The sequence below is a fragment of the Strix uralensis genome, chromosome 1, assembly GCF_047716275.1.
Source record: "Strix uralensis isolate ZFMK-TIS-50842 chromosome 1, bStrUra1, whole genome shotgun sequence".
Lineage (NCBI taxonomy): Eukaryota > Metazoa > Chordata > Aves > Strigiformes > Strigidae > Strix > Strix uralensis.
In genome coordinates, this window is record NC_133972.1 from 161,966,921 (window position 1) to 161,983,860 (window position 16,940).

Genomic DNA, 16,940 nt, shown 5'->3' on the forward strand with positions numbered 1-16,940 from the left:
AAGAGCAAAAGTTCCAATCCCAGTAATGTTCCTGGTTCCTCATTTCCAGTCACTCCGGTTCAGTTTTTGGGGAACAGGGTCGGCAAACCACCCCCACAGTCCCATCGAGAATTGGTGACAGCAGCCAAGGTGGAGATCAAGTTAAGGAAAAATGACGTTAATCCCTATATTACATTTCCAATGGAAGACATTACACTGAAATGCAAATTTTCAATGTCGTTTTTCTTCCTCCTGAGCTTGCCTTTGCTGTATAACCAACACAGCAAGAGTGGGGTAAGGTGCTCACATACAGTCCTTATTTTGAAGTCTTCAGACTCACACTGGTTTTTAAGGGTAAGGTTTTGAATGATCAAAATTATTTTGTGATGGAAGTAGGTAGAGCAGACAAAAAAACCCAACAAGGTGATTCATTTTTTATCAATACCCATCCAAACAATACAGATAAATCAAAAAATTCTGTGTAGTACACTAAGGTTTGGACAAACACACTAGAAAGAAACAAAAAAAAGAAAACTAAAACATACCTAAGAAACCAACCACACACAGAGGGATTGCAGTTAGGCATTCACCATCACCAGACATTCTGTATGTGAGATGACATTACACAAGAGCAATGTATCGTGCCACTTATTGTAAACTGATACAAAATTTTATTCTCATAAAATTAAGCTTTGCCCATCTATTTTTAAAAAAATAACTCTGTCCAATTAACTGAGAAATGTGCTGGTTTGAAGAGGCATATCAAAACGGGCTATTGCTTTGCTTTTACTCTAAATATATTTATCACCAATAATATATTCACTTCTATGTAATAAGGAGATACAATTCTCTCCAGGTAACTAGAAAAATAGTTACAAATTAATTCAACTACAAGAAGATCACCTCATCCGCAACTAGCAATTTCTATTAAAATGCTACTCCCCAGTATCAAGATTGTCATTACAAGCAAGAATAAACTTTACCTTAGAAAGTTACAGTGGTAAATCTTGCTTTGTTTCAAGTTAGGCTTCTCCGACTGGCAAAAATAGGCCACAGCAAAAGTTCTTATATTTGTGGAAGGAGTGTTTTTCCCACATTCTTCAGGTTGTTGCTTTATGAAAACCACTTAAGGTGCTATCAGGTAATTAAAAAAAACCTGCCTCTGAAATGTGTGAAGAGGTTTCTAAAGGATTTGCTTTTCATATACCAAAATGAGATGTGGTTTAAAACCTTTCTGTAATCTTGTCCTGGTTTAGCCAGGATAGGGTTAAGTTTCCCCAGCAGGGGGGGGGGAGCTCTAGCCTGGTTATTCAGATAACCCTGTGGACAGAGGTCACATCCGCGCGCGGAAGCAAGACGGGTCGGTTAACACGTGTGTGTGTTGTGCCATCGTGCTTCTCACTGCTGTATTGGTAGATATTTTGCTCTGTTCATTATTATTATTGTTACTGTTATTGTTAAAGTTGTTGTTTGTTGTGTTGCTCTTGCTCTGTTGTATTAAACCTCTCCTTATCTCAGCCCCAGGGCTTTGCATTTCACTCCCTTTGCGGGGGAGGGGCAGCAGTCGCGTGGTCTCAGACCCCGGCAGGGATTAAACCACCACAAATATGCAATGGACTACACAACACCACAGACTATTTCAGAAAAATGTATTTGCACAAGGTGGAAAACAGTCATAAAAGTGTATCAAGTTTTCGATTGTTTTCTTTTAAAGAAAGGTACTGAAATTATCTGGGAGATACTCAGATCTGCAGCATTCCAAAGGCAATCACAGCAGTATGCCACATAGATACATTTCTATGTATAGGGAAAAATATCAAAGCTCTTAAAAGACTTTGAGCTTTCTTAAAAATTTTAAGATCTATTTGTTTACTATATGTATAAATACGTAGAAGTAACCTTTGTTGAATTACACGCATATAACATGCAATGAAAACATCATAGAGTAGAAGTATGCTGAAATCAAGTTGATCGCTGAGCATTACTGAAGGCTGCAATTTCTTTCTTCATTTCCTAATAAGAAAAAAAGACAGTAGCAGTCAGCATGAATATATGCTTAAGAACCCTGTTTATGTCTTCATAAAAAGAAAGAACCATGTACATACATGAAAATCTTAGTAATACTTAGCAAATACCCATGCTACCACCACCACCACATCTTTCTATACCCACTAGTAGCTTCAAACACACCCTTATGCATCCAAAACAGAGAGGAGGCTAAAGAGACTCTAATGGATCTGTATCAACAGTGGTTTCAACAGTTAGAAAGAGGAGGCAGTTCCTGAAAAGCCACAGCTAAAAGCTGGAAGTGTTATTTTCTGCACTCTGAAGAATTACTTGTTAAAGTCCATCTCTTTATATAGCAGAGCTTGCTCCTGACTGACTTGCACAGTCACTCTGAATAGGAGATATTTTTTTGTTAAAGGTAGAAGTAGAAAACAAAGAAACCCAGACACTTTTAATTTAAGCATTAAAAGTTAAGTCACAAAAGCTTACAAGCCCTGAGATAACGTAAATAAATCCCTTCTCACGCTAAACTACGTCATTCTACGGGATGAAAGAAGGGCACATTTTTCAGGAATGGCCTCCCTGGATCCAAGTAATCCTCACTGTTGCACAATCAGAATGGAGCGTCCGTTCTAACTCTTTACCAGATGTAGAAGAAGAGATTGAGATGACCAGGGCCAAAGAGAAGAGGCTTCCTCTTTTTTAAGGCAGACTGAGAGGCGTAAAGAATTTTATCCCTCTAAAGCACAAGCATCTCAAAGACAACTGGATTCAACGATCTTGAATCTGAAGACTGAATATCCAGCCCATCTAAATGGACTTGATACTGGGAATGCCTGACTGGGACCATGGGTGCCTCTGGAAGGTTTCTGCTGAGTTCTGACAACTCAGAAATCCTCTCTTACAGGAAGAGATCAGAGAATTTGACTCAGCATTAAACCAGCATAGGCAGAAATCTCCCCTTATGTCAAATTAAAGATGCTTGAGTCACGCTAGTTAAAAAAAGGTTACGATGAGACTACAGGAGTCTCAAACTCTTGTTATGTCTCATAGGTAATTTCTTTTCAAGAATAGAATGAGTGCTATATGAAGTATCACCACCTCTGCCTGTAAGGGGAAAAAGAGGAAGCGACAGGTTGAGAAAAGCACCCTCCTTTCATAGCCCCCCGCCCCTAAAAAGGTTCTGGAGAAGCACTACTGACAGCCTGAGGTTAACTGCTTTTGAGAGGGCTGTGTGGGTGGACCCCTTGACTTCAAGTTCAAGCCTTTTCCTGCTGAAACTGCCAACAATTATGCCAAATACAACAATGGTTTTGCAATATGGATAAATGTCTTCCAGACAGAAATGAAAAAAGTCTTGTAACACAGGTAACTAGGCAGTAAAGAGTCATGCTAAGTAAGCATGATGTCCAGAGTGCACACGCACACATGCATAACACACACATGCATAACAGTGATGGAAAGTGCTGTAAGACAAGAAAAACGTACCTTCACTAATTTGGTTTTGTCGTAATCTTTCCGATGTTGGTAAATGCAGTGACTAAGAACAGCATAGAGTTTTTCCAAGTGAAATATACTGAAGTTCTCAGTTATCACAGTGACATAATGCAACAGTTGCTGAAGAAAAAAATGGAAACAGCAAGTTGAGAATAGTGCAAGATACTTTGCATAGGCTCTTTATGTTTTCAGAAGCTAAACAATAACAGTACAACACAAGTGACATCCTACTTCCTTATATTGTTAAATAAAATGAGTGACGCTTCAGAGAACAGATAAAATACCTCACAAGATTTAACTGGAGAAAATGAGGGTTTTTTTCACACTTCAGAAAAAAGGCAGGCTTAAATTTCAGACAATATTTTATTACTGATGAATCACATCAACAATCGTAACTGTGAATCAACTGCTTCCAGAACAGCAGGGAATGACACAATCCACTTCGTTGTAGAGTAGCTGCCACAGCAAAGCCACCATTGCATTTCATGAGAGAAACTGTTGCTGCAATGCAGGGCACCACAAAATGGATCTTCTAGATACAGCTGTGCCAGCTGGAAAGAGAAGCATCCTTAGGGGCTCACCATTACCCATTAGCTGAACGTGTACCGTGCCTACAGCTACTGGCAGAACACATTGCTCAAGTATCTGAAGCACATCAGGAAGCAAAGTCAGATCCGTTAGCTCCTGCCTTTAAACTGACGAGTGGATAAACTAGTAGAGTAACTCTGCCTGTAGCAGATGACCCATCTCTCGCATAGTTGTTTCTGGTAAAGATGTGAATGTGATAATCTCTGGGAAAGCAACAGGAACAAGGGAGTGGCAGCACCTTCTTCCCCTGCTGTGGTTGTTTAGTATCTGTATGGTGTGTGAGGCTGTGAAGATGTAGCTTAAGAGAGCAGCCATACCAAATGAAAATACTACTCCCTCACAACTGCCCGTCATCAAACTCTGCCTCCCTCACATCAGATGCATTTCATGACTGTATTACTCCTTGCAGCTGAAACATATATAAAGGCTCTATCGTACTTACCACCTGTCCAGCGGACAATAACCTCGGAGAACATGCTATTAGTACCCTGACTCTATGAAATACCTATGTGGCTTCTCTGCATACTCAGGAAGACATGAACAACAAAACCCCCTCCCTGAAATCTGCTTCTTTAGGAAGCCAGCTTTAAAAAGTTAGTTTCACCTCTACACATTAGGTCACAGCTTAAAAACGTGACAGAACTGTGTTGACAAGCCCCTTCACCAAACGGGACTCCTGTCTGGTCACAATTTCCTAACACAGGGGAAACATCCATGTAATACTCCCTTTCTCATCATGGCAGGTAAACAGCAGCCCTCCTCTGCGCTGGCCAACTTCCAGGACTGCAACCTAGCCATTTTCCTAATTTTCCTCACTGCAATATTCCTTCTTTTACCCTCTCCAATTCATGTAAAGGAACCTCTTTTACTCCCTGCAGCTAGGCCCATCTTTACGCCTTTCCCCAGCTGTAGCCTAGGATAGCAACTTCTCTCCTACAAGGGACTGGAAAATCCTTATCACACTGTAACTGTATGAATGCAAAATTCTAACACTGGATTTTGGTTATTTCAGAAAAGCAGGTATTCGTACTTTAGCCATGATGAGCTTTATGTCAGCCTGCTACCTTCAGGTTTAAAGTCATCACTGCTAGAAATAGAGGTCCTTTTCATGTTCCTAATAAATGAAAACCTGTAAGAAACCAAACCAAAACCCCCAAATCCATCATAGAAACTGTTAAGACATCAATAACCAACAGTACCAGCAGGTTGTCAGTGGGCTATTTTAAAATTCAACAAGTCCTCTTAAATTAAAAAATGAGGGAGAGAACCCAGTTTCCTAAAATTTAGATCACGAAAAGCAAGAACAACAGTGTACACCAGGTGTGGAAACACAACAGTCATAGCCCATTATCAGTTCAATTATTTCACAAGCTATATATCCTCCCCATAAATTGTTTTAATTGGCATTGTTTAATTGGCATTTAATTGGCAACTGTACATGTAGCAAGAAAACGTCCTACTTCAGTATTAACAAAATAGAAATTAGACTTACTGTGAGCTCCTGGTAATTGACAGTCACTGGCTGTGTGACAGTTCCCATGGATGGCTCGACACATATCACCTGCTGCTCTTCTACCTGAGAACATCTTGAACGAGTTACAGAGTGTACCCACAAATCTGGAATGACACAAATTTCTTAAGTCAGAATTTCCGTTTATCTGGCATACAGTATCAGTGAAGTATCCTGTACCTGGACACAGTTCTCTCTGGATGACAGAGACAAAACTGTTACCATTTTTTCACTGAGAAATGCTTGACTTTCACTTTCTTTCTGGCAAAAGTCACTGCTCCATAAAAATCAGAAACTCAGACACAAAAAAAAAGCACTACAGAAGGCAGAGGAAAAATATAGTCACGTTGCCATTACAGCACCGCACAGTAAAACTTCCAAAGTAATTTAGGTTAGGAAACACATCTTACATTGCAAACTTTAGGACATAAGTCTTCTATTCCACATGTGACTCTGGGTCCACACTGCTTGAAGCACAGCTTTTTAGCTTATGCTGCTCATTACTGCTCATACGATAAAAGAAAGTCAACGAGTGTTTTTCAATTAGGTACCATGTGAAAAACAAACTTCAGAATCAAAAAACCAGCAGCTGCAGAAAAACATGAGTTTGGCTAGCATAACTAGAGGGGCATGTAAGGAACTGTGTTAGACTTTGTTTGTCTCAACATTGCTGCTTCACAACTACCACTTCTTGGCCTCAGCATCCTGTTGCTCTGAAGGAGTACGCTTTGGAGGAGACGCAGAGTCCCAGATGAAACCATGACATCTGCTCAAGGCTAGAACAACGACAGCCTTGGCAGTGCCTGCCAAGCTGTACCTGCACGCGAGCTGGGTGAAAAGGAAATCGGGGCGAGGAAGACGTGCAAAGGCTGAAGGCACCACAGGTCGACCCCCCGCCAGCACGACCACCATGAACACCTGGGCGCGCACACATGGAAGACCACGGGGCGGCACATATTACAATGACCTCCGTGGAAATGGGCGGACTCTGGAGCTGGAGAAATCTTGGGGACTGGGACAATAAAAAGACTGCGTACTCCTCTCTTGTGCATCCCTTTTTCGATGCTTGTGATGCTTGTTACTTGGAGCTGGGACCTCGGCGGAGCTTGGAGCACCATCACCTGCACCGAGCCCGAGCCAATGGAACATCACTGGATCCCTGGTGGTGGTGGTAATTAGCTGCATATCTACCATTTTCTTGCTTAGGGATTCTGACTTTCCCTTTCTTTTCCTCTCTGTCCTATCGCTATTACTAATTGTTACGGCAAATAAAGTTCACAAGGTTATACAGCATCTGACCTCGTTTGTGTCTTAATCTCACTCTTGGGATCGTTTAAGAACCCGCCCCGATATTGGATCAGGACAGGGCAGCATCATTATGCAAGAAACATTGAGTGCTGGTTCTAAGGAGATACAACAGCAATAACAGAATGGCATTAAAGATGACTAAAACCTACTAAGTAGTGTAACCCTCCTTAGGAAGAAAAAGGAGCTACATGACCCGTTTGACCTTTCACTTACCATTTGAATTTCCTTCTTCCAAACTTTCTGCTACTTGGGAATCCATCACTTCACTGTCATTTCTTAGCTCTGAACGTTCAAGAAGCACGACACTCTCCTTTTCAAAAGCAGATATGGCCAAAAGGAAAATGCTCTCTCTTTCATTTTCTGCCCCAGATTTATTTTCATTCCCATTTTTCTGTTGTTCTTGAAGTATGTTTTCATTTTCTTCCACCACGTAATCCTGTGTGGGCTCAACTTCAGTCCGACTCACATTAGAAAAATGTTTTTCTGGGGACTCTTCACCGCACTCTACCTCATTTTGATCTTCCGGAACTTTATTCTCTTTATTGAACTGAAAATTCCTCCTCTTTGCCCCAATACCCAAAGAGCCTTTGTTCTTTTTGCGTTTTCTTTCTGACATACCTACAAAGAGATACCAGAAAAAGTAATCCAAAACATTACCCAAACAGTTCTTCCTTCAAAATCCAGCATCCTCACCTTACTTGACTTACAAGGAAAAAGATCAAAGGAGCTCAAGTACCACTGTCTGTCTCCCTACATGTGTCTATAGAGAAAGAGTTGCAAATTAATGAGGTCAATTTGCTATTAGATTTTTAAAGGCCAGCTACAGAATTTCATTCACAAAACCATCAGCTTCAAGATTTTATGAGCAGAAAATTCTTACTTTTGATAGGAAGTATTACTGCAAAGCAAGGTTATTAGGTGAAGTTGCTTACTGTCTTACTACGTGAACTAATCTAGATGAACAGAAAAGCGTTTGGAGACAAGCCCTTCTTCAAATCCGTTTTAAAGCTGTAAACTTCAAAAGCTAAATGCGTGTTGGGCAGAGTTAAAGAGACAATTCTAAGGCAATATTTGCTGGAGAAAACGTTGTCCGTAAACACTTATGCCTCATATGCTTTCTGATTCAGTTAACCTTGTTTAAAACAAAATTCGCATTCTTGCCTTCCAGAAAAAGCCACCATTCTTTGTATTCACGGAGTGCTGCTCAAAGCATATGGGTGAAGTCAATGGCAAAATTCTCAGTCATGCCAGTGAGACCAGGAAACTTCACACTATGTCATGTGCTTTAACTGAGACACCCAAGTCCCTTTATTCTTTCATATCCTTTTCACAGGAAGAGTGAGGAAATCATGATCTTTCCTTTACATATCTATCATGATTGCTCCCCTATTTTTTTCCCCTTTCCCCCTTCAATTGGAAATCACAGGAAGAGAGAGCATAGAGTTTAGCATTTCAGAGCAGGGAAGGCAAAAATGCTGTTTTATATAACTAAGAACTAGTTGATTGTTCAGCAACTGCCAGGTACAACATTTTTGACTTCAAGAGGTAGCAATTTAGGAGCCATTAAATATCAGTTGGGCCATCAAAGCCAGTATCTTACGATGTAAACTAACCACTGTACTTGATCTTCATAACCATACCGAATGAATGATCTCTGGATTTATCTCACATTCTGAAGCAATTTAAAAAATATGAGGACTCTGGCATGAAGAACCAGGCGTCACAGAAACATGTTATGTCACAAGAACAGAGAAGGTACCGTTGACTTTAACACCGTCTCCAAGAAGTCTGAATAAAATGCAACTTGCCTTTAGGGCGGGGTGTACTTGAATTTACAGGTGCTGGTGGCATCTTCATTTTTTCATTACACTTTGGTTCTGTTTCCTTACACCCCGGAACAGAGTTCTCCTTTGGCATTGCACAGCAGTAAGATGGAACACACTTGGAAGAGCTACAGCCTTGCAGGAAAGAACAGACCAAAGATTTGTGTCTTGCATTGTTGGTCACAAATACTAAGACAAGTATTAAAGTCCTCAGTGTCAAAAACCATACCTCCTTCCTTACGAGATTCTTTAATTACTTCACAGCATTGTTCAAAATCTTTGTCCAGTTCTGCCCTCACTATGGCGTATGCAGTATCTCTCAAAGTACAAGCTCTGTGCCTAATGAGGCAACCTGAAATTTTACAGTTAGAAGTGAGTATTTTCTACCAGCCAGTGAAATCCTTTATTTTGATCACTTAGAAAGATTTTGTTCTTCTCATAGGTAGGTTCTGAAAGGTTATCTCAGTGAGTATTTTCCACATATATATATATCTCCACATATATATATAACAACATAAGAGTTAATTATTAAAGCAAAAGCACTAGTTACTGATCAACACTTCTATTGCCATTTCATGCCCAAGTAGTTCAACGCTACGACATTAGCAACCTGGCAAGAAACGCTCTCTGTGGGTGTTTAAAATGATCTAATCCCACAGATGACATCTCTCAATTTATACATTTTAAATTTTTCCAAATTCAGGATGAAAACACATCCTCACCTCCACGATCTTCATCTGTGTTGTACTCTAAAGCATTGCTGCAGATTAGATCGATGTCTTTGAGAAAATCTTCTGCAGTTAGGTATTGGTGCAAGTTAATCTTAGTAAGAATGCTTGACAGGTCCATGGGCTGTTTAATAACTCTGTCATAATCAGATGCCTACAAATGAAATAAGTGTGCTCAGAGATTTAACACAGTGTCTACCAAAATTAATTATTTTATTAAAGTCAAATAAAGTACTTTGTAAAAACCCCAAATATTTATGACACATCTGAAAACATGGAAATTAACAAGTTCGTTTCTTGAAAATAGAAGGGCTACTTCAACTGGCTTTGAAGAAACAGACCAGAAGAGGGAAAGAAAGCAGCAGGGAGGTCAGAAGCCTGTGTGGGGCAGGGAAGAAAACAGACACCCAGAGTGGGATTCATTTCACTTTGCTTTAGAAAATCACAGCGAAGAAACCTTTCTCAGTGAAGTCACCCGAGATTCTCTTTGTTGTTGGAAGCAAGAAAAAGGCTGCAAGAATTACACCTTTGAAGCATCTGTCCTAGACATCCACTTTAGAATGAGTTAACTGGACCCAGACCATTCTTTACCCAGACCGTAAAAGGAGCCTAATGACTAGTTTAGGTGAGGACATCTATGTTTACTTAGATTATTCACATCTCGGAAACTAGAAGTAAAGGGAAAGACAAGTCAGTGGACGCTTAGGGGAGCAGGACTTTGCTGAAACACAAAGCTCTATTAAAACTATAACTGACTTGGAAGTATATGCCCCTGGCTTAGACTTATTGAGGAAATTCAATGAGAAAGAGACTAAGAAGTGTATGGGAGGAAGAAGAAACCACACAGCCCTTATGGTTGATCTCATACCAAGGAGCCCCAGATGAAACGGAGAATAGAATCTTAGCATTTATTTTAAAACTACTGCTTCTACTCCTGTTCTCACAGAAACTACTGTCAGTCAGTGAAAGAGCTTTAGACTTTATTGAAACAGTCCTATAGATACTGTTTCGAATAAAGAAAGAGGTATCTCTGCTTTTCAGTGCTGTAACGCCTACATGTCAAAGCCTCTTAATGAGCAAACTGTGTTGACGTTTGGTCTAACTGGCAGTTGGACTAGATGATTGCCGTAGGTCCCTTCTGACTAAAATATTCTAAAGTTCTAAAGGCATTTTAGAAGGAACCCAGGGCTTTCAGTGAATAGTCAAGGAACAGACACTTGAGAGCCTCAAGGAGTCAGCAAAAGCAAAACTCACTTCCTGCTTCTTGAAAGATCAGAACAGTATGGTCCTAAAAACAAAGATAAACCTTCCTATAAAGAGCACACAAATGCTGAGAAATACACAGAGAGAAATTATGAATACACACAGATAAAATAGTATACAGGTCAACAGTCATTTACCTCCCCTGGGTTAACAGGCTTTGTAAATGCTCTGAAACGTCCATCAGTGGCAAGTCTGTGAGTCACATCCCGCAAGAAAATCCTAAGTTCATGCAGCACATCCTCCTCCTGCTCCTCGAGCTGTCTTATTTCTTCCTCTGTCCGCTCTCGAGGCTTAGGTGGTGGTGCTGCTACAGGCAGTTCCTCCAATTGCTGACAAGCTTAAATCAATCAGAAACTTCTACTCAATTTATGGTACTCAAACACAAGCATACGGAAAATTATTGATAGAAAATTACCACCACAGCAAATACTGTGTACCTATTAACTTACAGCTAGCAAAGGTTTATATGTAGTATATCCTCACCTGCATTGTCTTTTGATGCAGGAGGTTTAGCAGCTTGATTTATAATTAAGTCCTCAAAAAACTTTCTTCTTTCGTCCTTATTAGGCAAGTGGAGTTGGAAAACTTCATATTCATTAATAAACAAGTCTTTTATCTAAAGCACAAGGAGAAAAGATATTACAGATAGAAGGCCACACAAGTTTATATTCTCTTCCAAAAAGATGAGTACCTTTCTAAATTAGACTGAATAATCATCTAGATAAGACAAACTGTGAAAAAGTTATCTTCTTGGCCTTAAAAGGCTGGATTTTCATAGGGTAGCACAGCAAATTACGTATCTTCTCTAAGGAACACCCCTAGAGTTCAAGCCCAGTGAAGGGACCATATGACACACTGATAAAGTGGTGACATTCACCACTCCAAGACTGCTGATTTTGCATTTACCTGCCTTGCTATCCTTTAGTTTGAATCTTTATGGCAACTACAGAAGGAATGGGCAGGGTTCAGCAGACGAGTGTAGGCTTTTTGGTAAGCTGTTTTGGTTTGGTTTTTTTGAAAATTAATTTCAATGAGGTATCTGAAGTTGCATACTTCCAAGTTTTACTCTATTTTTCAATCTCTACTACCACAAGGTATGGAAGGAATTTCAATACTTATTTTAGAAGGAATTTAATAACAGCTTAAAAACTTCTGTAGAAAGTTAAACCGTTTCACAGCCTTTGATGATAAACACGTCTAGCTAAGCACACACACCCCACACCCCCCCCAGTAACTGAGACAAAATAATCAGAGCAGCATATTCACATGTGGAACACCTTCCTTTAATGCACACTCTAAGATGTCTAGAAAGCTAAGCACGTACTCCTACTGAATTGTGTTAAGGAATACAGCTGAAAATCGACTACCAAGTTACTTAAAGAGAAGTTGGAACGTAGCTTTCTAATTTGTAAAGCTTCCACCTACATGAAGAAAGAGATTGAAATTTTTATGGAGGTATTTCAATTTGAAATGACATTCCATCATTAACGCTGTGACCACTGTATTTTTTCATCTTTCATTTTCAGTAAAAGCGTTTTTAGTAAAAATATCTTTTTCCCATTTACATGGCAAACACTGTATATTCTTGACTAAGAACATATCTAACCATCTATAAGTCACTGGAATTATGATCTGAAGTAAATTTATACATCTGTCTAATAAGCATAAATGTGCGAGAAGGCGAAAAAGTTGGGTCAAAGTCAATCTCTTTACTCAGAAAACACTTTACACAAATGCCTTCAGCATTGTTTTATCTAAGCAGATTTTAAGAGACCTGGTTAGGGTGCCTGAGTACTAACAGTGTGAATTTGCTTAACAGTGCACAGTACTCCAATGCTTAAAGGATTGCTCAATTAACAAGAAAGTGAATAAAAAATTAAGAAAAGTATCAACAGAAATACCTCGTTCGGGAGATCTGCATGACACACATCAGATGTTGCAAGCAGCAACACTGGAGCAAAAGCTGGAATGTTCCTCAGCAGTGTTATAAAAGTAGCTTTCAGTGTAGCTCCAACAGCCTCCCACCACAAATTGATATGCGAGATGTAAATGACACTCGGTGCTGTTCTCTGAGCGTCTCGCATCAGCTGGTAAAAGAAATTCTTGGATGAGAAAACTAAACCATGTAGAATAGGCCAATGAGTAACTACGTATCAGTCAAACTATCTTATGAAACAGGAGTACATGAAGCCAAAACATCAAAACAAACCAGCAAAAGAACAACTTCTTAACAAGAAGGTAAAATTTTCACTTTGACTCAAATATAGACATTGCTATGCAGATAGAAACAGACCTGAATCTCTGACGGATTTCAAAACTACTTAAGTGTAAGATAACTCCTAGAGTTTCACAACTCAGCCGGTGTGCTGGTGTGCCCAAGACTAGCAGGAAAACAAGACTAACCCTTCAGCAAGATGTGTTAGTCTGGGTAAATCGCTACATGACTGCAACGACACCCATTTTCAATTCAGAGTGGGCACATATCCAAGTCAGCCTGGAGCAGAGTCTGAACAAACAGAGACCTATGTGAGAAGATGAGGGCTGACACTGTAGAAGAAGCCTGGTTACAATTCATAATTTCAAGTACATTTTATAAGAGGTGACCTGTCTTTAGCCTGCCTGAATAGCTCAGTCACGCACAGCCTCTCCTTACCAAAGGATCCATCAGAACAGATCACGTGCTTTGAAAGACCACAAGCCATTGCCTACAGGTAGTACCTCAACCACAAAGGAAGACATGCACCTACTGCATGAGGAGAGTGGCAACAGTCCTTTCACATGGCAAATTTCTCTGTGCACCCTTTGGGATTATCAGTATTCTGGGAGTTCTTGTCACAAGATGAGAAGGGCACGTGGTATATCCGCGCAGTGACTAGACATGCTGGTTATAGGACTGCAGATGCAACCATCCCGTAACAAGAAAGGAATTGCTCCTCTTATGCGACAAAAGAGTATCCAGCCATGTAATGTGGCTGTCCTTACTTGTACAGCTCTGAAATGCTGCTACTAAAGGTCAGAATATTTTAATACAGTGATGTCAAACAATGAAATGGATTTCCTGCCTACAAGTAAAAAGGAAAACAGCGCTAAATCTGCTTACATTTAATTTTCCTAGTTAAAAAACCCACACCATAGTACCAATGTAAGTGTTCCATGAATTCTAATGCTTTTACTGCATATACTGCAGCAGGGCAGCTGTATATGTATAAAAAAGAAACACTTTTTTTCCCTAAAACCTCAATTGCTTTACAAATGTAAAAGGCGGCTACAGAAAGTGCATGACAAACAGCCAGGCTGATGCAGAGCCATCTCCTGGGAGCACAGAGTCTTAAGCAGCAATGAAAACAACTTTCTGGATCCCACCGAGTCCGGCAGGATTTCTTGCCATAAGGAGAGGTTTGTTAGCAGCACCTCCCATCTTCCCCAGCTGCTAACAACATCCTCGCTGTTTAATTTGAAATGGAAAATATAGGCATGTACAACATCCTTAGTCAGTGTCATCTGATCTAGAAGAAAAGTGGATTTTCAGACAAAAGTATATGTAACAGCACATTCAAGCCAGGCCAACTCCATTAACAATGAATTTTGCTTACTTTACTTGTTTACATACTGTTCATGTATCTTAGGAGATTAAAGAGGAAACAGATACCTGTGCACACGTTTCTTCCGGGGACGTGCTGCTACTAAACAAGGTGGCTAGGTCTAGTGTATAAACTGGAAACTTTTCCAGGGCATGTATTACCGCAGGTGCCAAATGAGAAGCTTGCCCATATCCTGACTCTCCAGCTATTAAGAACCGTGGCCTGCAAGATGTTGGCTGATAATAAGCATTTCTAGAACAGTAAGGAGAAAGTAAGTTTAAAAATGAAGTGAAGAATAGGCATGCAGAGTTAAAGTTTTTTTTCCTATGCACTTTTTTCTTTTGGTAAATACTCTCCATCTTCAAGCAAATAAGAAGCTGGTCTGTGATCAGGAAGACCATCACTGCCCATTTTATTACAAACTGTTACTCTACTTCCCCTAAGAAAACCTGCCAATCCCCAGCATGTCTGCTCTTCGTTGGGCTCGGTTAAGTACCAGCTCTTAAATCCCACAGGGGGACTGTCCAGCTCAATACACACATGACAACTGGTCAGTAACCTGATATGGGGGAAAAAACTCTCAGCACATGCCAATCTGGATCTCTTCACCGCCCATACACACCAATTCTCAGTAGGTCTTGAGTTTAAGTAACTGTGAGATCTCTGCATCTGTCAAGTTTAGCTGAAATTTGGCCATAGTTACTGGAGATGGTGGGAAGGAAGGGGCAGAACCACATTTTTAGAAAAAAATTAACACAGGCACTGAAACACATTAGCTGTTATCCCAAGTACACAATTGGATCGGTTAAATTACAGCGGTACACTGAAGACGTAGAAGATTTACATTTGTTTTATTCAGTCACTCTAATTGTTTCACTTTGAATTATGCATTAATTTCCCAGTCGTCTTGCTTTACTCGCACAAAACACATTTGTGAAAAGCATTTGCTTTTTCCACCCCAATACTGTTGTACCTTTACGGGGTGAAGTCAGAGATCTAGAGACCTAACCAAGCTCAGCAAGTCCGAAGACTTTCTGGACAGCACAGTGATAGAAAGTGAGAAAAATAACTGACCCTACAGTGACAACAGGAATCTACTTTTTCAACTGTTGGCTTATAGAACTTCCACAGTAAAATGTCAAAAGATTAACATCAACTTAGTAGATGAAAGGTACAAAATGCAGACGTCATTTAGGTTTTTCTCACAGTGTTTTAACGAGCCATTTCTCAATTTTGTTTCTGCTACATAACTTGCTACTGGTTTAACACTCTTGAAAGGTAGAAGGGTCAAAAGACGGCTACACAAATCCATAGGGGTTTTTTAGCTAGAAGGACAGACAGCGCATTTCTCTGGTCTTGAGTCTTTCAAGAAATACCATGGGTTAAATCAACATGTTCTAATAGTCTGTTGACCACTGACTTGGGAAAAGAGGGCTGGGCCATTCAGTTTGATGGGTTATGACAGTGTACTCCGTTAGAACATTAGTACCCAGCTGGATCTTCAACCTTGCTTCTTGCAAATACTGATCACTCCACCCCCCCCAACACCACTTTACTCCTTCATCTATCACCCCTCACATCAAAACTGTTTACAGACCCAGCCATCTTCAAAACATAAACATAAAGGGGATAAACATTTACCGGCTGAAAGTGAGGAGGTTTTCCTTTTGTCTACCGGGCATATTATGAGTTGGCTCCTCTTCAAAGATTGATGGTGATTCCTCATTGCTCTCTATCACATCATCTCTTAAAACATGATTTAAACTGTCTGAAAGACAAGACAAGTTTGTTAACTTTCCTGAATAGTCTATCTCTCACTATCACATTAATAGAGTTTCTAAATCAGTGTTGGAAACCACTTGTATTTGAGGGCACCTGCTGAAAGCTATTTTCTGAAGAGTTCATTCTACCACAGATCTAAGGAGACGGCACAAGTCTCTACAAAGCTGTCCTGTATCCTGTGATTTGCGTAAGCTATTATCCCTCTGTTGGTGAAAACTGGGAGTTTTTTTCTTAGAATAAAGACGATTAGGAACAACTTCTGTAGTTTCTAGCCAACAAGGCTACTTCTTTCTGGAGGAGGTTCCCCCATTGGATGTGGGGCAATTAAGTGAATGCGATGGCCACAGACTTCCATTTGTCTCAGACTAGTAAGTCAGAATATAGAGACCAACACATCTGCTAAATAAGGCTCCTTGCAGATCACTGAAGGAGGAGATAAGGGAAAGTGGGCAGCAGAGAAGGGATGCAATTACCAATCCCCGAGCCTCTCTGCTTTGTTTTGGCTGGTGGAGTTTTGCCTGTTTTCCCAATGCAAATACATCTCCCAGCTCTACTGGGAGCAATACTGGTGGAATATTCTCCAGGAATGAGCATAATAACTAACTATTCACAGATTTCCATTAATCAGGAGTGGAGTGAGTTTATACATTTATTTGCTCACACCAACTGACAGACTAAACCTGATCAGGGCTGATGCAGTCAGGAGCATGAGCTTACATATGTTATGCAAGCCAAGCCCTGAAGTATCCACTCCTAAAACATTCTGATCTCATGTGCAAGTGTACAGTGCGATCCACAAACATTTCAATTCAGAGACTGTGGTTAAAAGTCATAACACCTAAACTAGTATTTAGCTTAAACCCCTTGTCTTGTG

At 40.2% G+C, this 16,940-nt stretch overlaps 1 protein-coding gene across 1 annotated transcript in view; it reads right to left on the reverse strand.

The window, feature by feature from the left end:
- Positions 1-1,611: 1,611 nt before the first annotated feature.
- Positions 1,612-16,940, reverse strand: part of ATAD2 (ATPase family AAA domain containing 2) — a 39,716-nt gene continuing 24,387 nt past the window's right edge. Inside the window, exons 17-28 of the mRNA XM_074887420.1 lie at positions 15,926-16,052; positions 14,353-14,536; positions 12,605-12,790; positions 11,187-11,319; positions 10,841-11,040; positions 9,435-9,594; positions 8,942-9,064; positions 8,698-8,847; positions 7,103-7,507; positions 5,564-5,688; positions 3,475-3,603; positions 1,612-1,992 (exon numbers count right to left, since the gene is read on the reverse strand). Coding sequence (XP_074743521.1) covers positions 1,942-1,992; positions 3,475-3,603; positions 5,564-5,688; positions 7,103-7,507; positions 8,698-8,847; positions 8,942-9,064; positions 9,435-9,594; positions 10,841-11,040; positions 11,187-11,319; positions 12,605-12,790; positions 14,353-14,536; positions 15,926-16,052 — 1,973 coding nt within the window. The 3' untranslated portion in view covers positions 1,612-1,941. The remainder of the gene's footprint in view (positions 1,993-3,474; positions 3,604-5,563; positions 5,689-7,102; positions 7,508-8,697; positions 8,848-8,941; positions 9,065-9,434; positions 9,595-10,840; positions 11,041-11,186; positions 11,320-12,604; positions 12,791-14,352; positions 14,537-15,925; positions 16,053-16,940) is intronic.